Genomic DNA, 27,977 nt, shown 5'->3' on the forward strand with positions numbered 1-27,977 from the left:
CTGCATAGTTGTGTGGAGATGAGGAACGCTTCACAAATTTGCGTGTCATCCTTGCGCAGGGGCCATGCTAATCTTCTCTGTATCGTTCCAATTTTAGTATATGTGCTTGCTTCGGCAGCACATATACTAAAATACATATACATACAAAGCACATATACTCTGATTATTATCAACCAACTGACCGGGAACGCAAACTCCACAGTTGCAGGTGTAACTAGGTGTTTAGTGAAGGTTTATGGCTGTATAGTTGCAAGTATAATTAGGTGTTGATGCAGATGTATGGCTACATAGTACCGGGTATAGCTAGATGGTGGTGCAGATATATGGCTGCATAGATGCAGGTAGAACTAAGTGTTGGTCAGGTAGAACTAGGTGTTGGTGCAGGTATGACTAGGTGTTGCTGCAAGTAGACACGAAGTGCTGGAGTAACTCAGCGTCTCAGGCAGCATCTCTGGAGAAAAAGGGTAGGTGATGTTTTGGGTCGGGACCATGTCTGTCTGTGTTGGTGCAGGTACATGGCCACATAGTTACAGGTATAACTAGGTATGGCTGCATTGGTGGGAGTGATTACTATGTGGTCCTTGTGGGAACAAAATTCAATTTTCACTCACGGGCATCCTCCAGCATGTTAAGGTGAACCACCATTTGGTAGATATGATCGACTCAGTGGATTGAACAGGACCATTTCTGCTGATGGGCACCAAGATCCAGTATCTCCCTCGCATTCAAGCGGGATACTAATTGACATTTAATAAAGTGCAGAGAAGCGAGCCAGGAGTGGTGGCAGCTGTAACATGCCAAACAACAGCATGCAATAGAGAGCAACGTGATCTCCCAACCACTCGCTGCTCCGCTACTAAAGCAAAGCAAACCTATTTATCTCTCGGTGGCACTAATGCATCTCGTCTCGTTATGAACGTTTCACATTCAAACCCTTCATTGTTGGTGTCACTATATTTTACCCAGTTTTCATCCTATTTGTGGCTGCCTTCTGCCTGTCACATACTCTGTCTACCATTGCCCATTTTACTGCATTGCACCACTACCGTACTTTCCACCCCCCCCCCCCCCCAAGCCCTCACCTCTCTGGCTACAGCTCTGGTTACTTGCTTTGACCAGCTTAAATCTAGTGAAGTCCACCCCAAGGAACTGAGTCCTCTTTTCTCAAGATAGACACAAAATGCTGGAGTAACATCAGGACAGGCAGCATCTCTGGGGAGAAGGAATGGGTGACATTTTGGGTCGAGACTTTTCTCAATACTGGTGCCAATGCCCCGCGATTTAAAACCTTTTTGATTTTCACCTCTCTTCGAGCGACACTTTCAACTGCTCTGTTTGACCGTATGTAAGTTTGTAGGTGACTTAAGTAATAATCCAGAACCTTCTCACATGTGCAGAATTACTTTCATTGTTAACTTATGTCAATGGTTCCAAACAACTCGATTGCTATCACATTACCTTTCAGTCCTGCATTGTGAATGGTCTTGTACACTGTCACGATCTAATTCCCTGTAGACCCCACTTGCAGGCAGACAATACCGTTCACTTATTAGGTAAGGTGCCCGTTCTTATCTGATGCAGTCACATATTTCTCTGCTTGAGCCAATCTAGGCTAAGTTAGCAGTGCCTACAGTATCATGCTCTCCAAATAACTCCCCCCTGCTTGTATACCAGAACATCTGCAGCTCAACTACTCCAAACCAAGGTCCTCGTGCAACACGGGAGACTGCAGATGCTGTAATCTGGAGCGTGAGACAAACCACCGGACAAACCCCCCCGCCTCCCCCGACTGAGACAGTGTCTCGACCCAAAATGCCCACCATCTCATAAGTGATGGGAGTAGATTTAGGCCATTTGGCCCATCAAGTCTACTCAGCCATTCAATCATGGCTGATCTATCTCTCCCTCCTAACCCCATTCTCCTGCTTTCTCCCCGTAACCTCTGACACCCGTACTAATCTAAAATATATCTATCTCTACCTTAAAAATATCCACTGACTTGGCCTCCAAAGCCTTCTGTGGCATCTCTGTCTCAACAGATAATACCTGGCCTGCTGAGTTCCTTCACGTTCGTAGCTTTTACTGTTTGTTTTCATGCTGCAGTAGCTCACTGTAGAGGTAGTTGATGAGGTTGTCAATCATTCCCATCAGTGTACACATGTGAAGGATGAAGAGTCAAGAGTGTTTAAATGTTAAATGTGCCAACAACCGAACAATAAAATTCTTACTTGCAGCAGCCTAATAGGCCTGTAAGCACAGTACTCGTAGAGAAACTATAATAAACAAAAATTCAACAAATGATTAAACCTCTATAGACACCCCATAAAAAGCCAGAAATCCTTAGTGCAACCAAAGACAGTCCATAGTCATTGGGTATTTTTATACAGAGATGAACAGATTCTTGATTAGTGAGGGTATCCAAAATTATGAGGAGAAGGGAGGAGAATGGGATTGAGAGGGAAAGATAGATCAGCCAGGATGGAATGGCAGAGTAGACTCAATGGGCCGAATGGCCTAATTCTGCTCATGTGACTTATAAACATGAGTGAAGAGAAGGAAGTCTAGAGGAAGTATAAATAGAGGAAGAATAATTATCGGAAGAAAAATTAGTTTGCTGGGAATGTGAAATGGAAAAGCCGGATTTATTGATTACCTGAAAGTGTTGGAATCCAGATCCAGTCTGGATCATTGCAGGGAGGAAGATATTCTTTATAATCCTGAAGAACGTTGTTGCAGCATTGCAGGGGGTTAAATGTAGAGGTCAGAATGGAATTGAAACGAAACTGGGAGGGGAGCGGAGGTTGTGGTCAGCTTTGTGGTCGACTGAAGTCTGCAAAGCGATTTACAAATCTGCCCTGCAGAGGAAACCACATTGTGGGCAGCAGTAGCAATTGGGTGGGGGGAAAATACAAATTAATCATTTTTTTCACCTGGAGGATTTTTGGAGATCGAGAAGGGAAAAAGGGAGCTCTGCATCTCTGGTCAGGGGACAAGAATTAGAGGGGATATATGGTAGACCATCTTCATCAAGAGAGTAGGAAAATAACTGCAGATGCTGGTACAATCGAAGGTATCACAAAATGGTGGAGTAACTCAGCGGGTCAGGCAGCATCTCTGGAGAGAAGGAATGGGTGACGTTTCAGATCTTCCTACTCTTTCCACGATCTGCCACTGCTATGGAAGGCATATTCCAGAAAGCATAGAATGCATCAGTGCTATTGCATGCCATCCTTTACCCACTGATAACATTGTAATTTCGAGTGTACTTCAAATTATGGTCGGGATTAGGAAGCCTACTTTGTGCAAAGAATTGATACAAGTGCATAAATGTTACAACTCAGTGTATCCCTTTGGCTGCTTCTCTTGGTATGAATTGACTGTCAAATAAAATATGGCAGAACTCTTGAGAGTTCCATCAAAATGCAGACAGTGTGGCTTACATTTGTTTTTTATTGTCCCATCAGGAATACCAGGACTTGGAGCGTGATCCTCCAGCACTGTGTTCAGCAGGGCCAGTAGGAGATGATTGTAAGTGGACAGAAAGATGCAGCAGGGTTCCCACCCGCTGTTAATCCCGAGCAAGGCCACAGGATGGGGATTTACTTGATGACACTTTCTTATTTATTGCGTGCCGACAACACAAGAAAACATTCACAGGGTGTTGAAAATTGGAACTTTTCAAGGCTCAGTTAGAAGAAAGTTTCACCCAGTAATCTGAGTCGTTCAATTCAAGTGATATTTCTGTGGTGGTGACAGATGAAACATTATATTATAAATGTTCATGTAACAACTGGAATGTAGCTAAAGTAAATTGTTCCTTCCATAGCTACTTATCTTTTAAACATTACATCCTCATGTACTTAATTTTTCCCCTCCTGGCTCTCTAGTTATTGCCCTGTCCATTTTGTTACTATTTGTTTCTGTTTTATTCATCTCTAATCCCCTCTAGCCCTATCTCCCCGCTGAGATAACTTGACGCCGTTCTGGTACAGCTTTTATTAATGATCATACCTTCACCTGCCAAGGCCCTGCACTCTGGGAATCTATCCTGAAACCTTTGTCTCTTTTTTACTTTCCTTTTCCTCCTTTAAGATCGTCCTTAACATTGAACTCCTTGACCAAATCTTTGGTCAACTGCCTGTTATTGTTTTACCTGTCAATATTTGGTGGCACTCGTACAAATCCTTGGGGTATTTTTGCCTCTGTACTGGAGCTATATAAATGCAAGTTGTCAAACCCAGCTGCAGGCATCATGCACAGCGCACTTATGCTTCAAATACCACATTCTCACATCTCTATTGCCTTTGTTAGAATAACTTCCTTGTTTGCATATCTAACGTATGTTGCTCAATCTTCCCTCCTGCACATTATAATACTGGAGATCAAGAAGAAATTTGAGAATGTTGGCTGTTAGTAATGATCATACCTTCAGCTACCAAGGCCCGCCCTGCACACTGGGAATCTATCCTGAAACCTTTCTTTGCCTCTTTTTACCTTCCTTTTCCTCCTTTAAGATCATCCTTAACATTTAACTCCATGACCAAATCTTTGGTCAGCCTGTTTTCGCTGTTATGCTACAAGCAATTAGGAAGGCAAATGGCATGTGATATTTAATTGTGAGATTTGGAGAGTTAGAGAAAGGAAATCCTGCTGCTGTTATGTAGATCACACTTAGAGTATTCTCTGAAGTGTTTTGCTTCCATACCCAAAGAAGGTCATCCGTGCCCTGGGAGTTGGTGCGACATATTTGTTCCTGGGATGAGAGTGTTGTCCCATCAAAAACAACCGAGTAGGATTGCATTGTGCTCACGGGAGGTCAGAAGAATTAACCTTGGATGGCGCTACAGATTGTAAGCCAGTAGGCAGTTCCCCCAAGCCAGAACCAGGAGCATAATCTTCGATGAGGGTCAGATTTGTGGGCTGAGTATCGAAACTAAAAGGTTGTGAACTTTTAAATTCTGTCTTCAGTTGTCAAGAGAGAGATTTTTAGATGCTGAGTGAAGGGATTGCTTGTGAAAGTGTTGTGACAATACTTGATCTTTTTGATCTTATTTGATGCGTCAATAGACAATAGGTGCAGGAGGAGGCCATTCGGCCCTTCGAGCCAGCACCGCCATTCAATGTGATCATGGCTGATCATTCTCAATCAGTACCCCGTTCCTGCCTTCTCCCCATACCCCCTGACTCCGCTATCCTTAAGAGCTCTATCCAGCTCTCTCTTGAATGCATTCAGAGAATTGGCCTCCACTGCCTTCTGAGGCAGAGAATTCCACAGATTCACAACTCTCTGACTGAAAAAGTTTTTCCTCATCTCAGTTCTAAATGGCCCTTATTCTTAAACTGTGGCCCCTTGTTCTGGACTCCCCCAACATTGGGAACATGTTTCCTGCCTCTAACATGTCCAACCCCTTAATAATCTTATTATCTTATCAAGCGGCTGAATGGTTAACCTTCACTTTCTTTTTGTCCCTTTCCCCTCAAACCAGTTCAGATTGACATTTTTCTTTTAATGGAGTTCAGTGAATATAACACGGAAGGAATATGTGATTAGAATGCGTGGGAACAAATGGGGATACAATTGGGAATTAATGAAAAGCAAGGAGCAAGTAAACAAAGCACAGGCTCCAAAGGCTTTCCTAAATACTTGCGTTGTGGTTCTGACTTCCCTGAATAGTTATCATCGTCATGATTAATAACAGATACTTCATGCGATCACAAGTGATAGGAGCAGAATTGGGCCATTTGGCCCATCTAGTCTACTCCACCATTCAATCATGACTGATCTATCTCTCCCTCCTAACCCCATTCTCCTGCCTTCTCCCCATAACCTCTGATATGTGAACTAATCAAGAATCTATCTATTTCTGCCTTAAATACATTCACTGACTTGGCCTCCACGGCCTTCTGTGGCAAAGAATTCCACAGATTCACCACCCTCTGACTAAATAAATTCCTTCTCATCTTCCTAAAAGAACGTCCTTTAATTCTGAGGGTATGTCCTCTAGTCCTAGACTCTCCCACTAGTGGAAACATACTCTCCCCATCCTCTCCCCTTTCACTATTCGGGAAGTTTCAATGAGGTCCCCCCTCATTCTTCTAAGTGAGTACAGGCCCAGTGCCATCAAATGCTCATCATATGTTACTTGGAAGTCCAACATCGAGGTCCAACATCGAGGTCCAACAGTACTTGTAGATACACAGGTGTGAAACCAAATGACACTGGTAAGGTGAGCTGGGAGACAAAACTGATCAGTGCTGCAACGGATAACATCGGTATACAGTGGAGTACACAATTCCGCTCTGTAACATTAAGGTGCGTCCAGAGAATATTGGGTTGTGTAGAGTCTTCATGGGAAATATGTTCTGTCGGAATCAAAGCCTTGGTCATTTTGAGAACGAGTAGAAAACAGGAATGAAGAAAATAATTGCTAACTTTAAGAAAAAGCTATTGACACTCTCTTTCTTCCGCAGATTTTCATTGGCAAGCTACTATCATGGGGCCAGTAAGTATCGTCCCTTTGTACAGAGTCCCTTTCGCTGTCATGACCAATGTTGTTTGCTGACACCTTGTGTTGTTTTACTGCAGAGTGACAGTCCTTACCAAGGTGGGGTCTTCTTCCTGAATATACACTTCCCTTCCGATTATCCTTTCAAACCACCTAAGGTAAAAAGCCAAAGCATGGGTGATTGGGCAGTGTTTCTGTTGCGTGTTGCAGATGGAGTAACAGTCTGCCTGCTCTCCTCCACAGGTTTCATTTACGACAAAAATCTATCATCCAAACATTAACAGTAATGGAAGCATTTGCCTCGATATTCTGCGCTCACAGTGGTCACCAGCTTTAACACTATCGAAAGGTATGGGGAACATTTTGCTGAGTTTATTGTTCTGTGTGCTGAGGTGCAGTGAAAAGCTTTTCATTATCCGTGCATCCGCTGGGGTTTTGGTTCAGGTCGACTTTCTTTTTTTAGTTTATTTTAGAGATACAGCGCGGAAACAGGCCCTTTTGGCCCACCGGGTCCGTGCCGACCAGCGATCCCCGCACACTAACACTATCCTAAACCCTCTTGGAACAATTTTTACATTTACCAAGCCAATTAATACAACACAATACAATACAATATATCTTTATTGTCATTGTACAGGGGTACAACGAGATTGGGAATGCGCCTCCCATACGATGCAATAAATTAATTAGCTAGTCAGTATTAATTTAAACAACCCAATGAAACAAATTGGAACAGTTTTAAAACAGAATAAAGTGCAAGTAGATCTGTGCCGGTTCACTGTGTGATGTGACCATCCCGCTCAGCAGGACCGGTTCATAGCAGCTATGGCCCTGGGCATAAAGCTGTTCCTGAGTCTGGAGGTGCGGGCGTAGAAGGCCTTGTATCGTCTGCCCGATGGTAGAAGTTCGAACAGACTGTTGCAGGGGTGTGAAGAGTCTTTGTGGATGCTGGTGGCTTTTCTGAGGCATCGTGTGTTGTCCTCGATGGATGCCCTCCAAGGCTGGTAGCTGTGTTCCGATGGACCTCTGAGCTCTATGGACTACCCGCTGAAGAGCTTTCCTCTCTGCCTGCATGCAGCTGAGATACCACACAGAGATGCCATGTGTTAGAATGCTCTCTATGGTGCAGCGGTAGAATGTCGTCAGCAGCTGTTGGGGTAGACCAGACTTCTTCAGTGTTATTAGGTAGAACAGTCATTGCTGTGCCTTCTTGACCAGCGCAGCGGTGTTATTGGACCATGTTAGGTCCTCCGAAATGCGAGTGCCCAGAAACTTGAAGCTGGACACCTACAAACCTGTACGTCTTTGGAATGTGGGAAGAAACCGAAGATCTTGTAGAAAACCCACGGGGAGAACGTACAAACTCCGTACAGACCCGCCCCCTCCCCTTACATCAGTCTGAAGAAGGGTCTCGACCCGAAATGTCACCCATTCCTTCTCTCCAGAGATGCTGCCTGTCCCGCTGAGTTACTCCAGCATTTTGTGTCTACCTTCGATTTAAACCAGCATCTGCAGGGTTTTTTTCTTAGACAATCGGAACGCCATTAAGCTGACAGGATATGCAAGACCGTGTACGTATGTGATAGCAGTGAGGCAGTCGGGGTAGCAGCTGTAATTTTAGTCCTCTGCATGCAGAATTAAGGCTGAATATATGGAGCTGCCTGTTCTGTAACTGAACTCCATAGTCTGTGTTTCCTCTCTCGTCCCCGGTGCTCAGCGTGGAGGAGAAATGCAGACGTGCGAGGCTGTGCAGAAAAGCATTGAGCCTTGGAAGGCAAGTGAAAAGGGGATTTTGAAACATGAGAAAGTGAGAGGAGTTAGAAAAGGACTGCCCTGTGCAGTTTTAAATCAGCTAAAAGACAAGTTGAGCCCTTTAGACTGAGTGATCAATGCCAGCAAAGGGTTCCATGTGCTCAGCCAGTTTGAGTATCTTGGGAACAACAGCAAAATGTGCACCACATGAAAATAGCTGAAGGTACGAGAAGCATTTGTGGGACTGCTTAGATGCTTTCAATGCAGCTCCCTCTTGCGCCATCTGGTGAGAGTCCATTTCTCTCATTATTTTATCTATATTGTTTCCAACACAGACCAACCTGTGCTCCATCGAGCTGTTGGTGGTTGCAGACAGACTGGTCCCAGCAACCTGCAGGGAATTACAGGCCAAGCATTGCTCTCCCTCTCCCTCTCCCTCTCCCTCTCCCTCTCCCTCTCCCTCTCCCTCTCCCTCTCCCTCTCCCTCTCCCTCTCCCTCTCCCTCTCCCTCTCCCTCTCCCTCTCCCTCTCCCTCTCCCTCTCCCTCTCCCTCTCCCTCTATGAGATAACAGACAGGTTCCCCTCCCCATACCTTGCAGAGAAGAATCACTGAGTTCAAGGCAGCTGAATGTTGAATGCCAAATACAATAAGCTGCAGGAAGGAACTCCATATGCTGATCTACACCAAAGATAGACGCATAATTCTGGAGTAACTCAGAGGGACAGGCAGCATCTCTGGATTCCTTCTGTCCAGAGATGCTGCCTGTCCCGCTGAGTTACTCCAGCATTTTGTGTCTATCCGGAATACAATATGCAGTTTACTAACCTGTTTTCCCATCTTGTTCCCACAGTTCTTCTGTCTATCTGTTCACTGCTGTGTGACCCAAATCCTGATGACCCTTTGGTACCAGAGATTGCGCACACCTACAAATCTGACAGGGAAAAGTAAGTATTTCGGAACCCCCTTCGCTTGATCAGTGCGTAGCCTATGTACCGAGCACGTGCCATTTGAGGCACAGGGAACTGCAGATGCTGGAATCTTCAGCAAAACGCATAGTCCTGGAGGAACTCGGTGGGTCAGGCAGCGTCTGGAGAGGGAACGGACAGACAACGTTTCAGGTGGGGACCCTTCAGACTCTGACCCTATTTCAGACTGAAGAGGGTCCCGACACGAAACGTCGTTTGTCCATTGCCTTCCTCAGTTGCTCAGATGCAATAGACTGGGGTGAAGTTAAGGAAATAAAAACTGCAGAGGCTGGTTTAAATCAAAGGTATTCGGCCAGATACAATAGTGGTGTTTAAGAGAATGGGAACATGGAAGTGCAGAGATTGGAGGGGTATGGATCATGTACAGGCAGATGAGACCAGTTTAACACGGCATCATGTGTAGGAAAAAACCCTGCAGATGCTGGTTTAAATTGAAAGTGGACACAAAAAGCTGGAGTAACTCAGCGGGTCAGGCAGCATCTTGGGAGAGAAGGAATGGGTCGAGATCGGCGCGGACTCTGGACCGAAGGGTCTGTTTCTGCGCTGTATCTCTAAAGCTAAAACATCTTGAAGAATGGGGGAGAGTTTGTGAATTGCAACTAAAGTAATAATTTGTCTGGGCTGCCACGTGACCATCTAGAGGCTAACCATAAGACACACACACCCAGGTCTGATCACCCTGCAGTGGGCCTGCCTCGACTGAGGGTGTCTTGTGATAAAAGGCCGAAGCACCCAGTGACGTTGAGGCACACAACTGAAGATGTGTCTGGCTGGTAGCAACATTACCTAGTGGTCAACACCAGTCAATTGTAGTGCAAACCTTAGGGACTGTAACATCCGGTCCTACTAATCAATCTCTTTTTCTCTTTCTAGGTACAACAAACTGGCCAGAGATTGGACAAACAAATATGCAATGTAAAAGTGACAAAACAAGAAACAGAAACTCCTTTACATAATCTGGAATGCAAAAATAAAAGCTGGCTGCAGTTTTATGGATTCACCTGTGCCGTTCCCAATGAATTTTATACTTGGTGAAGGGTGAGGAGTTCTCTCTGGAAGCTGAGGCCCTGGCCTTGGTTTGAGCAGTCAACCTGCCATATATGGATGTGCATTTTGAAATATACATATTATATAAATAATATATATATTTCTTTTTTATCGCTAGTGTCTGTGGCAGCAGTCAGTTGTGTGCTGTTGATCTAGCGTTGTGCCGGTCGGTCACAGAGGGAAGGGAGGCAATAGCAACTTTGTAAGTGTTTTGTTTTGGAAATGTGATGCTTGTTTCCCTAATCTATTTATGCTGTCTGCAGTTCATCTTGTAGAGTGAGTGTGCTTTTTTATATATAGATTATATACTTGTGTCTGTATATACACATATAGAACTCAGCCTTCCCCCATAGCACAGGTTTAGTGAATATCGTGACTCGTGGCATGGCCGGCTCGGTTGCTTTGCATCTTCTGAATCTCATTGGAACTGGAGGTTCCTTTGCAGATGCAGCCTGGTGTAAAGCTCTCGGCTGGCTGGCCGCCCACCTACATACCCAACTTTCTTTGGATTCCGCTGATGCTAACATTTTTGGTTCTTTCCCAAGCTGCCCACTCGGTCGTGTCCTGCCCCATCCTAGTTCTCCAGTGCACGTTTTATGCCGGCTATTTCTCTCTTTCCCCCCTGCCCCCTTGTCACTCCACTTGAAAGCCCTTGTGGAGCTGGCCAGAAATAGGACCTGGGATCTTTTTTTTTAAAGCTTCTGCCACACCACCCACTAGGGATGGCCAGTACGCGTTTGGTTGGTTTCTTCATTATCGCCATCCCATCAACAAAAGGCATGGGTGGCTTCAGATATAGTGAGGTCCTGCTCCAGATGGTGGAGGTCCACCATCCGATGGTAGAGGTCCACCATCGGAAGTTGGAGGTCCACCATCGGACGGTGGGGGTCCTCTATCGGATGGTAGAGTTCCTCCATCTGACGGTAGAGTTCCTCCATCTGACGGTAGAGTTCCTCCATCTGTCGGTAGAGTTCCTCCATCTGTCGGTAGAGTTCCTCCATCGGACGGTGGAGTTCCTCCATCGGACGGTAGAGTTCCTCCATCTGACGGTAGAGTTCATCGGACGGTGGAGTTCCTCCATCTGTCGGTAGAGTTCCTCCATCTGTCGGTAGAGTTCCTCCATCTGACGGTAGTTCCTCCATCGGACGGTAGAGTTCCTCCATCTGACGGTAGAGTTCCTCCATCGTACGGTGGAGTTCCTCCATCGGACGGTAGAGGTCCACCATCGGACGGTAGAGTTCCTCCATCGGACGGTGGAGTTCCTCCATCGGACGGTGGAGTTCCTCCATCGGACGGTGGAGTTCCTCCATCGGACGGTAGAGGTCCACCATTGGACGGTAGAGGTCCACCATCGGACGGTAGAGTTCCTCCATCGGACGGTGGAGGTCCTCCATCGGACGGTAGAGGTCCTCCATCGGACGGTGGAGGTCCACCATCGGACGGTGGAGTTCCTCCATCGGACGGTAGAGGTCCTCCATTGGACAGTGGAGGTCCTCCTCCTGATGGTAGAGGTCCTGTCGTGGTGGGGCTTGCGCGCACAATCTAGAGTGCGATCCACATCTGGCACTGCGGGCTCCAGCTCACGTCTGTGGACTGAGCAGGACCTAGCCCATTAGAAACTGTCCTTGCACGTGGTTGACAGAAGCTGCTGGTCCTTTCTCTGGGTGTGATTGGAAACCAGATCCCAGTGGTTAGTCGATGCTGATGTGCTTCTCAATGACTGGCTCCATTCGCTTTGTGGCAGCAACCCGGAGCACGAACATAGCTGGTCTTTCACCCATTCACACGGGAGCTCTGAGACTATTGTAACAGCCATACCACATCCTTGCTGAGGCCTCACTCCACAGAAAGGGAGACACTGCTCCAAAGTCCTCCTCACTGAGATCTTCCTCGTGCATGTAACCCCGTGTCCATCTTGCAGAAGCCTCTATGGGAGTTCCTGACTGGCTCCTGTTGTTTAATTAACTTTTGAAAATTAAGAGAGAACAGTGATCAGAATCGAGACCTGTCCTGTAGTAATTTTGCTCGAGGGTCTCGTGACGTTTCACCACCTAACCCACTTGCTTGCTGCCTGTGTGTGGGCAATGGCTGGGTTCTTGCCCTGGGCGGTGGGGGCGTCTTGTCTTGCCTCACTGGGACCCTTCAACTCTAGGTGCTGCAACAGGCCGTGGAAAATCCCTTGTGTGGGACTGGAGCGTGTGTGTAAATAAAGGGCAGCGTGTGGAAAGTGGTGTCTCCAGCACTCTGCTGCCACGTTTGATGTCCATTTCCAGCCAAGGTTTAATCTCTTCCGTAAACTCGAATGGATTGATTTAAAATGAAGAAAAACTAAGATTTGAAATGGAAAAGATAAATATACATGGTTTTTAAGTTTAAAATAAATGATGGGGTTTTCACCGAATGATCTAGCCTCGTGTTGGTACCATGTAGTGTTTTGTCTTTTTTATCGGTATGTTCCAATATGCAAAGTTCTTTCCTAAGCTGTGTGAATAAATTGGTGGCTGGTTTCTGCTCTGACTCACTTATTGCTCATTGTCTTCATTGAGATGTAGCTTTGACCCTCAGACCCAGCATTGCAGCTGATCATTCGGCTCTGCAGTGAGAATACGGAATAATATTCTCAATAGACAATAGGTGCAGGAGTAGGCCATTCGGCCCTTCGAGCCAGCACCACCATTCAATGTGATCATGGCTGATCATTCTCAATCAGCACCCCGTTCCTGCCTTCTCCCCATACCCCCTGACTCCGCTATCCTTAAGAGCCCTATCTAGCTCTCTCTTGAATGCATTCGGAGAACTGGCCTCCACTGCCTTCTGAGGCAGAGAAATCCAGTCAAGTGTGTTTAATTATCATATGTACCGACAACAGAACACTGAAATTCTCTCTCTTGCAGCTGCAAAACAGGCCTGTAAACGCAGTACACATATATAGTACATAATAAACAAAAATTCAACAAATTACTGGCCTCAATTCTATTGCAAAGAAGCCTGCAGTCCTTAGTGCAACCAAAAACAGTCCATTGTTCATAGTTGAGGTTAGTGTTGTGCAATGTTCCAGAGCTTGGTAGTTGTTGGGAAGAAGGTATTCTTGAACCTGGAGGTCACTGTTTTCAGACTCCAGTGCCTCTATGATAGTAGGAGCCTGGCCAGGGTGGTGTGGGTGCTTGATGTTGCCTTTTGAGACAGCACCTCCAGTAGAGCCCTTCGGTGGTGGAAGGTCAGTACTCGTGATGGAGTTGTTTCAACCACTCGGTCGGTAGTCTTCGTTCCTGGACGTTCAACTCCATCCTCATCAACATCTTACCGATGATGTCCATTAACTTCAATTTTACCAGCATGGAAGAATGCAAGACAATTGCTGCTTCAACTGAAAAGAATGTTTGGGTCCCTGGATGGTGAGAAGAGGTGAAAGGACATTAGTTGCATCTCTAGCGGTTGCAGGGGGAAGTGCCATTAACAGGAATGGTTGTCGAGGATGAGTCCAAATGTTGGAACTGATGGAAATTGTGACTGGTGAGGCAAAAGGCAAAGACCAGGGGAATTCTGCTCTTGTTTTGTCCAGTAGGAGAGGGCTATTTTAGTTTATTTAGTTTAGTGATACAACACGGAAACAGGCCCTTCGGCCCACCGAGTCTGTGCCGACCAGCGATCGCCACACATTAACACAAGCCTACGTGCACTAGGCACAATTTATACCAAGTATACAAACCCAAACCAATTAACCTACAAACCCGTACGTCTTTGGAGTGTGGGAGGAAACCGAAGATCTCGGAAAAAACCCCACGCGGTCATGGGGAGAACGTACAAACTCCTTACAGACAGCACCCGTAGTCGGGATCAAACCCGGGTCTCCGGCGCTGTAAGGCAGCAACTCTACCACCGTGCTGCCCTTAGGGCAGAAGAAAGAAGAGGTTTGGAAATCAGGTGAGATGCTGTCTAGAGCTCCTGCTGTTAGTAAGGCACAGTCTAAGCTAGATGACGTGCAGAAAGTTCCATCGGAGCAATTCAGATGAAATGGGAGATGGAATGGAGAATTACAGGAGACGGCGTTGGAGGAAGTAGTCAAACCAAATGGTGTTTATTATTCCTTTAGCAAATCATTGCTCCATCAGGATAGCTCATTAATGCTGCATGCATGTTACGAACCCTAATGCATGGTCTGAAGAAGGGTCTCGACCCGAAACGTCACCCATTCCTTCTCATCAGAGACGCTGCCTGTCCCGCTGAGTTACTCCAGCTTTTTGTGTCTATCTTATGACATTGCTATCCTGATAGCAAATGTCCAGCCTTTTAGAAACAATAGACAATAGGTGCAGGAGTAGGCCATTCAGCCCTTCGAGCCAGCACCGCCATTCAATGCGATCATGGCTGATCACTCTCAGGTCCTGCAGATCCTGGTTTACATAGAAGTGACCAAGGGCTGGAGTAACACAGCACTTTAAGACACATCATGCTGGAGAACATGGATAGGTGACAGCATTCTTCTCCGGACTGATTATAGGGGGAAGAAACCTGCAAGGAAGGATCAAGACAGAGCCTGGCAAAGCAGTGGGCTGATACAGGTGCGGGGAGGGAGTTGATAGGCAGATGGTCGGGCAAAGACCAGAGATGTAGACACAAAATGTAACTCCATGGGTCAGGCAGCATCTCTGAAGAGAAGGAATGGGTGACGTTTCGGGTCGAGACCCTTCTTCAGACCGCGCATTAAGGTTCATAACATGCATGTCATAACACCTGTCCCTTTACCTCCCTCCTCGACTCCATCCAATGACCCAGACAGTCTTTCCAGGTGAGGAAGAGGATCACCTGCATGTCCTCCAACCTCATATTTAAACCAGCGTCTGCAGTTTTTTTCCTACACATCTTGCCAGAGATGTAGAGACAAGATGTGGGACAAAATGGTTGAAGAGTTGTGAATTGTGAAGTGAGAGGAAGGAAGGCAGGGGCATAGTGTCTCTGGGTGGCACTTTAGGCGGTGGGCGGCCGGTGTCTCCCAGTGGGGGGCGCTGTGGGCGGAGGGCGGCCAGTGTCTCTGGGTGGCACTTTAGGCGGTGGGTGGCCAGTGTTGCCCAGTGGGGGGCGCTGTGGGAAGGGGGCGGCCAGTGTCTCCCAGTGGGGGGCGTTGTGCGCGGAGGGCGGCCAGTGTTTGTGGGGCACTGTGGGCAAGGGGCAGCCGGTGTCTCTGGGGGGCGCTGTGTGCGGAGGGCGGCCAATGTCTCTGGGTGGCGCTGTGGGCGGTGTTTCCCCAGTGGGGGCGCTGTGCGCGGATGGCGGCCAGTGGCGGTGTCTCCCAGTGGGTGGCGCTGTGCGCGGAGGGCGGGCGCTGCGGCCATTTTGCTGCGAGGCCTAGAGCTGAGGCCTGGGCCTGAGTTAGTGCCGGGGCGGGGACGGCTGCGGCTGGGATCGGGAGGCCGGCGCGGCTTGGTGCGGTGTAGTGCGGTGCGGCCCGGCCCGGCCCGGCGATGTGCTGCCGCGGCGGCGGCGAGCGGGATCTGCAGGGCGCGGCGCGGAGGATGGGCGCCTCGCTGCTGCTGCAACTGTCGGCCCACGAGCGGGAGCTCGACCTCGTCTTCCTCGACCACAGCTACGCCAAACCCTGGAGCGCGCACCCCGAGGCGGGCGGCTCACGGCCAGCGCGCCGGCTCTTCCTCACCCCGCGGCGGCACCTGGACAGCACCAGGTGAGGGGCCGAACGGCCGCGTCATCTCTCTCTCCCCCCCCATCATCCCTCCCTCCTCCTGTCCCCATTCCCTCCCCCCTCCCTCCCTATCCCCCCTCCATCCCTCCCCCCCTCTCCCCCTCCCTCCCCCCCCTCTCCCCACTCCCTCCCCCCCTCTCCCCACTCCCTCCCCCCCTCTCCCCACTCCATCCCTCCCCCTCATCCCTCCCTCCCCCCTCCTGTTCCCATTCCCACCCTCCCTCTCCCCACTCCCTCCCCCCCTCTCCCCACTCCCTCCCCCCCTCTCCCCACTCCATCCCTCCCCCTCATCCCTCCCTCCCCCCTCCTGTTCCCATTCCCACCCTCCCTCTCCCCACTCCCTCCCCCCCTCTCCCCACTCCCTCCCCCCCTCTCCCCACTCCCTCCCCCCCTCTCCCCACTCCCTCCCCCCCTCTCCCCACTCCCTCCCCACTCCCTCCCCCCCTCTCCCCACTCCCTCCCCCCCTCTCCCCACTCCCTCCCCCCCTCTCCCCACTCCCTCCCCACTCCCTCCCCCCCTCTCCCCACTCCCTCCCCACTCCCTCCCCCCCTCTCCCCACTCCCTCCCCCCCTCTCCCCACTCCCTCCCCCCCTCTCCCCACTCCCTCCCCACTCCCTCCCCCCCTCTCCCCACTCCCTCCCCCCCTCTCCCCACTCCCTCCTCCCCACTCCCTCCCCCCCTCTCCCCACTCCCTCCCCCCCTCTCCCCATCCCTCCCCCCTCTCCCCACTCCCTCCCCCCCTCTCCCCACTCCCTCCCCCCCTCTCCCCACTCCCTCCCCCCCCTCTCCCCATCCCTCCCCCCCTCTCCCCACTCCCTCCTCCCCACTCCCTCCCCCCCTCTCCCCATCCCTCCCCCCCTCTCCCCCCTCCCTCCCCCCCTCTCCCCCTCCCTCTCCCCCCTCTCCCCATCCCTCCCCCCCTCTCCCCACTCCCTCCCCCCCTCTCCCCACTCCCTCCCCCCCTCTCCCCACTCCCTCCCCCCCTCTCCCCACTCCCTCCCCCCCTCTCCCCACTCCCTCCCCCCCCTCCCTCCCGCCCTCTCCCCACTCCCTCCCCCCCTCTCCCCACTCCCTCCCCCCCTCTCCCCACTCCCTCCCCCCCCTCCCTCCCCTCCCTCCCCCCTCTCCCCACTCCCTCCCCCCCCTCTCCCCACTCCCTCCCCCCCTCTCCCCACTCCCTCCCCCCCTCTCCCCACTCCCTCCCCCCTCTCCCCACTCCTTCCCCCTCCCTCCCTCTCCCTCCCCCTCCCTCCCCCTCCCTCTCCCTCCCTCCCCCTCCCTCTCCCTCCCTCCCCCTCCCTCCTCTCCCTCCCTCCTCTCCCTCCCCTTCCCCTCCCTCTCCCTCCCCCTCCCTCTCCCTCCCCCTCCCTCTCCCTCTCCCTCTCCCTCCCTCTTCACCTCCCTCCCTTCACACACCCTATTCCTCTCACCTTCGTCCTCCCTCACCCTCTTCCCACTCACCCCCTCCCTCCCTACTCGCCCTCCCCTTCCTCTCTCCCCGCTCAGTTTCCCCCTCCCTCTCCACTTGTACCTTGCACCCAGCTCTCGCTGATTCATCCTCGCCCTCCCTCCCCACTCTCATCCTCACTCACCCTCACCCTCACCCTCTCTCCCCACTCGCCCCTGACCTTCCCTACTCTCATCCTCACCCTCGCCCATACCCTCTCTCCTTACTCGCCCTCCTTCCCCACCTACCACGCCCCCCCCCCTTGCTTCACCCTTTCATCCTGACTGGAGATGAAATGTGTAGGAAAGAACTGCAGATTCTGGTTTAAATCGAAGGTAGACACAAACCGCTGGAGTAACTCAGCGGGTCAGGCAGCATCTCTGGAGAGAAGGAATGTTTATCTTCTCTCCAGAGACGCTGCCTGTCCCTCTGAGTTACTCCAGCATTTTGTGTCTGCCTTTGACTGAGGATGAGCTGCACTGGGGCATTTAGAAGGAATGGGTGACGTTTCGGGTCGAGACCTTCTTAGTCTACTTCCACCCGGTTCTGCTTTGTGATGATGCTCCCGTTTGACTGGAATAGATCTGAGCAACCTTGCATTTAACAGTGACTGCGAGGTGTCGGTGGATGTGGAGACAGTGGTCCCAAAGCCGACCCCTCTTTACGACAACCAGAAGGCATGGAGCGTGATGAATGAATGTGAGCGCCATGTCATCTTCGCCAGGTCCGACACGGACGCCCCGCTCCCGCCTGACGACTGGGAGGAGCAGATCAGCAGGTAAGAGCTCGTCGTCACGGTGATCTCCACGCACCACGCCGGCATATCAGTTACTGCATCGCCTAGTGCCTAGACCCACTCACACCCCAAAGCCAACCAATCCCTGGTCCACAATCTCAAAGGGCGCCACACTGTGACGCAGCGGGTAGAGCTGTTGTCTCACAACAGGTTCCATCCTGACCTCGGACTCTGTCCGCATGGAGTTTGCACGTTCTCCCTGTGACCGCGTGGGTTTCCTTCAGGTGCTCCGGTTTCCTCCCACATCCCAATGAGACACGCGGGTTTGTCGGTTAATTGACCCTCTGTGAATTGCCGCCTGGTGCGTAGGGAGTGGTTGTGAAAGTGGGATAACATTGAATGAGTGTGAGTGGGTGAGAAGCAGGCGCAGAACACTACTGACCTTTCCAAGGTGGTCGGGCTGCAGCTCTGGAAATCTCACACTTGTTGAAGCAGTCAAACTATAAAGGCGTTGAAATCTAGAATTGTTGGATATTCTAGGTTTGAGATAAAGCTATGGATTCACCAAGATCTACATGGCAACTCTTGCGTGGTCCACTGTCTCACACTCTGGTACTTGGTTCGAGTTTGCTTAATGTACGGTCGAATAGTCACTGAACTTTGTGCAGAAAATAATGTCACTGTACTTGGGTACACATGACAGTAAAGTCTGAAACGTCACCCATTCCTTCTCTCCAGAGATGCTGCCTGTCCCGCTGAGTTACTCCAGCGTTTTGTGTCTGTCTTGTGTTTAAACCAGCATCTGCAGTTCCCTTCTACACACTGACAGTAATGTACCATTGACTTGACCCATTGAATGGCAGGTCAGGTGTGAAGGCTGAATGGCCTCAGCTTGCTGCGCTGCACTGCACTCATCGGTTGCTGGGGTGAGAAGCTGCCACCTTGCTGTCTCCGGCCCACCGCCCCCGTTGTCCCCTCTCTTCCCGTGACACCGGGTGCTCAGTGGCTGACCGCTGCTCCCTCTGGCTCCTCCTGACGCACGGTCTCCCTCTCCTCCCTCCAGGTCAGGGTGGACTGCGGCCCAGAACAAGCTGTTCAACAAAATCGTGAAGGTGTTGTACTCGGACCGCTTGGCCAGGCTGGCCAACGAGGGGGTGAGTGTGAGTGGTCAGATGCCCCGGTTAATGTCGGCTCTCACTCATGGGCGGCGGGGGGCACACACGGTCGACCAGAGCTGGCTCGATGGGTGCCTGGCACTGAGCCAGAGCCGTGGGTGGCTGACTATGGGAGCACCACATATTCTCACTGCTCGGAGGGACTGTTACAAAAAGCCATGTGGCAGGCAGCATGTTGTGAGTACAGACGATTTAGGCCGAAAGAGCTGTTTCCACGCTGTATGACTCTAAAAGGAACAGGCCCTTCAGCCAACAATGTCTGTGCTGAACAAGATGCCAAGACAATGAAGTCCCTGGTTTTGGAGACTGGGGGCAGCAAAGCACTTGGTACCGGGAGACTGGGCACAGTGAGGTGCCCGGTACCGGGAGACTGGGCACAGTGAGGTACTGGGAGACTGGGCACAGTGAGGTACTGGGAGACTGGGCACAGTGAGGTACTGGGAGACTGGGCACAGTGAGGTACTGGGCGACTGGGCACAGTGAGGTACCGGGAGACTGGGCACAGTGAGGTACTGGGAGACTGGGCACAGTGAGGTACTGGGAGACTGGGCACAGTGAGGTACTGGGAGACTGGGCACAGTGAGGTGCCCGATACTGGGAGACTGGGCACAGTGAGGTACTGGGAGACTGGGCACAGTGAGGTACCGGGAGACTGGGCACAGTGAGGTACTGGGAGACTGGGCACAGTGAGGTACTGGGAGACTGGGCACAGTGAGGTACTGGGAGACTGGGCACAGTGAGGTGCCCGATACTGGGAGACTGGGCACAGTGAGGTACTGGGAGACTGGGCACAGTGAGGTACCGGGAGACTGGGCACAGTGAGGTACTGGGAGACTGGGAACAGTGAGGTACTGGGAGACTGGGAACAGTGAGGTACCGGGAGACTGGGCACAGTGAGGTACTGGGAGACTGGGCACAGTGAGGTACTGGGAGACTGGGCACAGTGAGGTACTGGGAGACTGGGCACAGTGAGGTGCCCGATACTGGGAGACTGGGCACAGTGAGGTACTGGGAGACTGGGCACAGTGAGGTACCGGGAGACTGGGCACAGTGAGGTACTGGGAGACTGGGCACAGTGAGGTACTGGGAGACTGGGCACAGTGAGGTACTGGGAGACTGGGCACAGTGAGGTACCGGGAGACTGGGAACAGTGAGGGACTGGGCACAGTGATATGCCCGGTACTGGGAGACTGGGCACAGTGATATGCCCGGTACTGGGAGACTGGGCACAGTGAGGTGCCCGGCTTGCTGGTGAGGAGCAGACCCGGCCTTCCACCCGATGCGCTGCCGTGGATAGTTACTGCTCCCCTGGTATTGGTGTTCACTGTGAGACGGGAACTGTTTGCAGGCCAGCAACGAGCCGGTGCTGCGGAGGATCGCAGTGGACAAGTGTGCTCGCCGCATTCGCCAGGCCCTGGCCAGCCTGAACTGGGACACCAAGCTGACGCAGTGGCTCCACACCACCCTGGTGGATACGCTCAGCCTCCCCATGCTGGCCGCCTACCTCGATGTCCTCCAGACCCTCAAGTGCAAGGTACAGTTGGAAGCTCCTGCTCCTCACGCGTCGGCCCACTGGGCTCCTCGCCCCTCTGGCACAGAACGCACAGTAATGTGAAAGGACACAGAGTGCCGGAGTAACTCCACGGCTCAGGCAGCATCTCTGGAGAACATGGATAGGCGATGTTTCAGGTCGGGACCCTTCTTCAGACACGTTTCTGGTCAGGACCCTTCTGCAGACGAGAAAGGGTGTTGACTCAAAACATCACCTATCCAGAGTTCTGCAGAACTGCTGCCTGAGCCACTGAGTTACTCCAGTACTTTGTGTTCTGTTCTGAATGCTCTCTCTCAATGAGAGGTTTGCTCTGCTCCTACCTCCTGCCTACAACCACCGCATCTTCAGGTAGTCCCTGCTTTCCCTCTCTATCCCTTCCCAGTTCTCCCACTAGTCTTCCTGTCTCCGACTACATCCTATCTTTGTCCTGCCCCCTCGCCTGACATCAGTCTGAAGAAGGGTCTCGACCTGAAACGTCACACATTCTTCTCTCCAGAGATGCTGCCTGTCCCGCTGAGTTACTCCAGCATTTTGTGTCGATCTTACTGGAATACACGTTGGCAACTATGTTCAAAGCCCTGTTGCTGCCCCTCACTGTTAATCTCTCTGCCCTCTCCCGTCATGCCCGCTCCACCTTTTGCTTCTTTAGAAGGTGTCTAATGCCCAGAAGCCCTCCATTCACCAAAGATCCCGCTCTGTTCCCTACACGCCCCACATTCCACGTGCCCTCTGCACCGTGGTTTACCTTGAGTTGACTGTGTTCCACCGTGTGTTGCCCTCACCCTCTGCCCCCTCTCTGGATGTTTTACTGCAGCTGCCGACGCTGATCGATAAAATGATCATCTCGTCCACGACCAAGTCTGGGGCAGCCGGGGCCGAGGCCCTGCCCTTGTTGCTGAAGCGACCCTGGGATCCTGCCGTCGGAGTCTTGTCCCACAACAAGCCCGTGAGTTACCGCCGTCCGTCCCACCACAAGCCCGTGAGTTACCACTATCTTGTCCCACAACAAGCCCGCGAGTTACCGCCCAGTCTGGTCATGCAACAAGCCCGTGAGTTACCACTATCTTGTCCCACAACAAGCCCGTGGGTTACCGCCCAGTCTGGTCACGCAGCAAGCCCGTGGGTTACCACTATCTTGTCCCACAACAAGCCCGTGGGTTACCGCTGTCCGTCCCACCACAAGCCCGTGAGTTACCACCGTCCGTCCCACCACAAGCCCGTGAGTTACCACTATCTTGTCCCACCACAAGCCCGTGAGTTACCACTATCTTGTCCCACCACAAGCCCGTGAGTTACCACTATCTTGTCCCACAACAAGCCCGTGGGTTACCGCTGTCCGTCCCACAACAAGCCCGTGGGTTACCGCCCTGTGGTCATGCAGCAAGCCCGTGAGTTACCGCCCAGTCTGGTCACGCAACAAGCCCGTGGGTTACCGCCCTGTGGTCATGCAGCAAGCCCGTGAGTTACCGCCCAGTCACGCAACAAGCCCGTGAGTTACCGCCCAGTCTAGTCACGCAACAAGCCCGTGAGTTACCACTATCTTGTCCCACAACAAGCCCGTGGGTTACCGCTGTCCGTCCCACAACAAGCCCGTGAGTTACCGCCCTGTGGTCATGCAGCAAGCCCGTGAGTTACCGCCCAGTCTGGTCATGCAACAAGCCCGTGGGTTACCGCCCTGTGGTTATGCAGCAAGCCCGTGAGTTACCGCCCAGTCTAGTCACGCAACAAGCCCGTGAGTTACCACTATCTTGTCCCACAACAAGCCCGTGAGTTACCGCCGTCCGTCCCACAACAAGCCCGTGAGTTACCACTATCTTGTCTCACAACAAACCCGTGGGTTACCGCCCAGTCTGGTCACGCAACAAGCCCGTGGGTTACCGCCCAGTCCGGTCACGCAACAAGCCCGTGGGTTACCGCCCAGTCTGGTCACGCAACAAGCCCGTGGGTTACCGCCCAGTCTGGTCACGCAACAAGCCCGTGGGTTACCGCCCAGTCTGGTCACGCAACAAGCCCGTGGGTTACCACTATCTTGTCCCACAACAAGCCCGTGAGTTACTGCTGTCCCGTCCCACAACAAGCCCGTGGGTTACCACTATCTTGTCCCACAACAAACCCGTGAGTTACTGCTGTCCCGTCCCACAACAAGCCCGTGGGTTACCACTATCTTGTCCCACAACAAGCCCGTGAGTTACTCACTGCGGTCAGGGCGACTGCTCAGAGGATAATCACCTCTCTGGAATGTTGTGCGTCACGGCAAACCGAGGGAAGTGGTACAGGTTCATTATTGTCATGCGTACCCCAAGACAGTGAAAATGTTTGTTTATAAGCTATCCAGTCAAATCGAAACTCTACATTAGCCACACACAACTACAAAGGGTTGTGCAAAGAAAAAATACCAGAGTGCAGAATATAATCCCACAGCTTGAGAGTTACAGAGGAAAAGTGCAGAGCCTGCAATGCGGTTGTTTGGGAGATCGGGGCTAAAGCCTAACGTATGGAAGGGCCGTTCACAAACCCTGATATCGGAGGGGAAGCACCTAGTCCTGCGTGTGGTGGTGTACGCTTTGGGTACCTTGTGCCCAGTGGGAGTAGGGAGAAAGAATGACTGGCGTGGTTGTCCCTTTGATCATGTCGGCTGCTTTTCAAAGGCAGTGTGAAGTGTTGCTGGAGTCAATGATGGGATGCCTGGTCTGGGTGATGGACTGGGCTACACCCACAATTCTTGAGATAGTTAGTGGGTGGAGCGGTCCCCAAATCAAGCCGTGATGCAACCCCACACTGTGCTTTCGAAGGTAGACACAAAATGCATGCTGGAGTAACTCAGCGGGTCAGGCAGCATCTCGGGAGGGGGTGGGACAAGAAAGGGGAGGGGGTGGGACAAAGAAAGGATGTAGTTGGAGAGAAGAGAACTTCTTCAAAGTTGACATACCTATTCGCACTGCGAATAGGTATGTCAACTTTGAAGAAGTTCTCCTCTTCTCTCCAACTACATTCTTTCTTTGTCCCGCCCCCTCCCCTGACATTAGTCTGAAGAAGGGTCTCGCCCGGAAACGTCACCCATTCCTTCTCTCCACAGATGCTGCCTGACCCGCTGAGTTACTCCAGCATTTTGTGTCTACCTGCGATTTTAACCAGCATCTGCAGTTTTTTCCCTACACATGCTTTCTATGGTACATCCATTTCTCTGGGCAGGGGCACGACCACTGACGAGAACAGGCGGTTGGGAATTTAGGGCAGGTAGTGAGGTGATTGTCCTCTTATAGCTGTGACCTTGATCAGGGCTGGAGGCCACTACTTGAAGGTAGACACAAAATGTTGGAGTAACTCAGCAGGACAGGCAGCATCTCTGGAGAGAAGGAATGGGTGATGTTTCGGGTCAAGAATCTTTTTCCGACCCATTCCTTCTCTCCAGAGATGCTGCCTGACCCGCTGAGTTACTCCAGCATTTTGTGTTTACCTTCGATTCATACCAGCATCTGCAGTTCTTTACTACACATTTTAACCATCACTTGAAAATCAGTTTAGTTTCGAGATCCAACATGGCAATGGGGCCTTCGGCTCACCGAGTCCACACCGACCATCAATCACCCATTCACACTGGTTCTATGTTATCCCACTTTCTCATCCACTCCCTACACACCATTAACCTATAAACACGCACGCCTTTCGAATGTGGGGGGAAACCGGAGCACCCGGAAGAATCAGTGAGACCGCGCACGCAGATAGGACCCGGGGTGAGGACGGTTTCAATGCTTGTGCTTTCCCCGGCAGACTAAGATCCCAGGTGCTCCACTGCTTCTCATCGCTCCGAGCGGCCCCACAAATAACATGGCCTCTGCCTCACGCAGGACTCGGTTCTGGTTGTCCCAGCTGTCCTGTTTGGGAAAGGTCAGTAGTGTGCTGCGTGCACGTGTGTGTGAGCAAGCGTGTTTGTGCTGTGTGTGTGTGTGTGAGCACACGTGTTTGTGCTATGTGTGTGTGCGCACACGCGTGTTTGCTGCGTGTGCGTACGCGTATCTGTTCTCTGTCTCGGATGGGGAGAGATGTTGGATTAGCTTTAGTGGCTGGGCGGTAACAACATGTTCATTTGTGGTGGGGAGGAGGGGTTGGGGTGATGAGGGATTGGATTGAAAGGGGGATGTTGGGGATAGGGAACGCAGGGTGGGGGGGGGGGGGCAGAGTGGGAAGAGGAGGTGGGGATTTGGCTCCATGGGGACAGCAGGCACCACGTGTGGGTTGGGGCACCCCCAGAAACTGCCTGCGGTGCTGTGAGTGTGTGTGTCTGTGGGGAGTTGGGTCGCTGAATGGTGAGGGTCAGGGTGGGGGTGAGTGGTGAGGGTCAGGGTGGGCATGGGTGTGAGTGGTGAGGGTCAGGGGAGAGTCTGTCGTGGGTCGGGGTGGGCACGGGGGTGAGTGGTGTGGGTCGGGGTGGCCATGGGCATGCGTGTGATTGGTGAGGGGCTGGCCGTGGGCACGTGAGTGGTGAGGGTCAGGGGAGAGTCTGTCCTGGGTCGGCCTGGCCGTGGGTGCGGGTGAGAGGTGAGGGTCGGGGTGGGCACGGGGGTGAGTGGTGAAGGTCGGGCTGGCCATGGGCATGCGTGTGATTGGTGAGGGGCTGGCCGTGGGCATGCATGTGATTGGTGAGGGGCTGGCCGTGGGCACGTGAGTGGTGAGGGTCAGGGGAAAGTCTGTCCTGGGTCGGCCTGGCCGTGGGTGCGGGTGAGAGGTGAGGGTCGGGGTGGGCACGGGGGTGAGGTGAGGGTCGGGCTGGCCATGGGCACAGGTGAGTGGTGAGGAGCTGGCCGTGGGCACGCATGTGAGTGGTGAAGGTCGGGGTGGGCACGCATGTGAGTGGTGAGGGTCGGGGTGGGCACGCATGTGAGTGGTGAGGGTCGGGGGAGAGTCTGTCGTGGGTGGGCGCGGGTGAATGGTGAGGGGTGAGGGTCGGGGTGGGCACGGGGGTGAGTGGTGAGAGTCAGGGGAGAGTCTGTCGTGGGTTGGGCTGGCTGTGGGCACGGGTAAGTGAGGGGCTGGCCGTTGGCGCGGGTGAGTGGTGAGGGGCTGGCCGTGGGCACGTGTGTGAGAGTGTGAGGGGCTGGCCGTGGGCACGCGTGTGACTGCTGCTCCTTGCCCTCCAGGTGATCCCGGTCACCATGCACATTGTTAGCGGTGGTTCTGGAGTGAGCGTGTCGCAGTGCCTGGAGCACATGATTGGGGCCGTCCGCACAAAGATCCTGGAGGTTGGTGCAGCGGTGCTCCAGTTAGGGGCCGCGTGGAGCCCGAACCCACACCGCCCGCTAATCCCACTGTCCGCCTGCTCATGGTCATTCCAATAAGACCATAGATCATAAAATAGGTGCAGAATTGGGCCATTTGGCCCATCGAGTGTGAACGCCATTTGATCATGAAAGATCTATTTTACCCTCCCAATTCTCTTGCCTTCTCGCCATAACCTTACATGCCCTTACTAGTCAAGAACCTGTGGTTTAGAAATACCCAATGGCAAGACATTTGGGCAGATCCATGGATTATTTAGTTTGGTGCAGAGATACAGCACGGAAAGCGGCCCTTGGCCCCACCACGTCCACACTGACCAGCGATCCCCACACACTAACACTATCTTACACGCACTCGGGACAATTTTGTGTCCCTCTGGTCCTGGACTCTCCACTTGTAGAAGATGGCATCTGCATTTGCAGTGTTTGGATGTAGGGCAACAAGATCAATTTATTGTCACGTGAACCAATTAAGGTCCAGTGAAATTTGAGTTACCGTACAGCCATACTCAGTGAAAAGCAACAAGACACACAGCCACATAAAATAACATTTAACATAAACATCCACCACAGCGGATTCCACATTCCTCACTGTGATGGAAGGTAATAAAGTTCAACCATCTTCCTCTTTGTTCACCCGTGGTCGGGGCTGTTGGACCGTCCGCGGTCGCCGCTGCCGACTGTCCGAGCCCATTAGGTGGTGAATCATTTTAGTCGGCTATCACCATGTCCAAGGTGCCCGGTACACATTGTAACTGGTACACCTCTCTCTTGCAGCTGCAGACTCACTTTCCGAGCAGACCGATTGTACTGATGGGCTGGAACGTCGCTGCCCTCGTGGCTTGTCATGTAAGGAGTCAGGACTGCCGGGTCTGGGCTAACAATTAGTAAGCTGTACCCTCCCGATGAACTGTTTATCTTCGACCTCTGCTATCCTCCTTCTGGGATGAAGCAGTGGCTCTGGACGTTAGCATCGTTCACACGGACGAGTCAGTCTGCAGAAGGGCCTCGACCCGAAACATCACCCACTCCTTCTCTCCAGAGATGCTGCCTGTCCCGCTGACTTACTCCAGCATTTTGTGTCTACCTCGAGACTTCCTCTCCCCCGAGTCTCTATCTGTGTCTATCTTCGAACAGCCTTCCGTTGATTCGTAGCCCAGAATTCAGAAAGGACGATTAGGCAGGAAACTGTTGCAGTCGTGAGAAAAGCAAGAACACCCGTAATTACAGCAGTGCAGCAGAAGTGAGCAGTATTGAGCAAGTTGGGAACTGAAGGCACATCACACGATCTGTGATGGACCTTCCACACAGCGGCTGTTCATTCACACAGCGGCTGTGAGCTGCAGCTGCAGTGTGTCAGCACGTGGACAAGTAGCATTGCTTCTGCTGGCACTTGGCCGGTGTGGGCACGAGTGAGCCCAATTACAGCCTCCATCTCCTGGCCCTCTGCGTATTTGCTGCTGGCTCCCCCCATCCCCCTCGTTTCCTCCCTCCAGCCGTGCACTGCTAGATAGAAGCACAGGGTACTGGAGTAACTCGTCGGGTCAGGTCAGGCAGCATTTGTGGAGTACATGGATCGGCGGCATTTCAGGTTGTGAAGAAGTGTCCTGACCTGAAATGGCGCCCATCCATGTCCTCCAGGGACGCTGCCTGACCCGCTGAGGAAATTCACGTCAGGCCTGTGGTATCTGGGTTCTCAGTTAGCACGTTGTCGGCTTCTGACGAATTGTTCGCCTTGGACCTCTGGTCACCTCTGTCTGGGGTGAAACCGTGGTCCTTATGTTAGTTTACACAGCAGCT

The 27,977-nt window shown here is 52.1% G+C and overlaps 2 protein-coding genes and 1 non-coding gene across 3 annotated transcripts in view; 2 read left to right on the forward strand and 1 right to left on the reverse strand.

Annotated features, from left to right (window-relative positions):
• Positions 1-14: 14 nt before the first annotated feature.
• LOC144610475 (U6 spliceosomal RNA) lies at positions 15-121 on the reverse strand. The gene has a single exon (XR_013549424.1). It is a non-coding gene; the product is annotated as a U6 spliceosomal RNA (small nuclear RNA).
• A 3,340-nt stretch (positions 122-3,461) lies between these two features.
• On the forward strand, positions 3,462-12,813 carry LOC144610441 (ubiquitin-conjugating enzyme E2 D4-like). The gene is made up of 6 exons (XM_078429114.1): positions 3,462-3,528; positions 6,472-6,503; positions 6,587-6,664; positions 6,750-6,855; positions 9,110-9,203; positions 10,119-12,813. The coding sequence occupies exons 2-6, from the start codon at positions 6,495-6,497 to the stop codon at positions 10,162-10,164; spliced, it is 333 nt and encodes a 110-aa protein (XP_078285240.1). The 5' UTR covers positions 3,462-3,528; positions 6,472-6,494; the 3' UTR covers positions 10,165-12,813.
• A 2,635-nt stretch (positions 12,814-15,448) lies between these two features.
• The window catches only part of kansl3 (KAT8 regulatory NSL complex subunit 3), a 29,448-nt gene continuing 16,919 nt past the window's right edge, over positions 15,449-27,977 (forward strand). The window contains exons 1-8 of the mRNA XM_078429113.1: positions 15,449-15,972; positions 18,046-18,216; positions 19,238-19,328; positions 20,698-20,883; positions 21,716-21,847; positions 24,673-24,789; positions 26,040-26,141; positions 26,955-27,026. Of these exons, the coding sequence (XP_078285239.1) occupies positions 15,755-15,972; positions 18,046-18,216; positions 19,238-19,328; positions 20,698-20,883; positions 21,716-21,847; positions 24,673-24,789; positions 26,040-26,141; positions 26,955-27,026 (1,089 nt within the window). The 5' untranslated portion in view covers positions 15,449-15,754. The remainder of the gene's footprint in view (positions 15,973-18,045; positions 18,217-19,237; positions 19,329-20,697; positions 20,884-21,715; positions 21,848-24,672; positions 24,790-26,039; positions 26,142-26,954; positions 27,027-27,977) is intronic.

The sequence above is a fragment of the Rhinoraja longicauda genome, chromosome 36 (genome assembly GCF_053455715.1).
Source record: "Rhinoraja longicauda isolate Sanriku21f chromosome 36, sRhiLon1.1, whole genome shotgun sequence".
NCBI classification, from domain to species: Eukaryota; Metazoa; Chordata; class Chondrichthyes; order Rajiformes; family Arhynchobatidae; genus Rhinoraja; species Rhinoraja longicauda.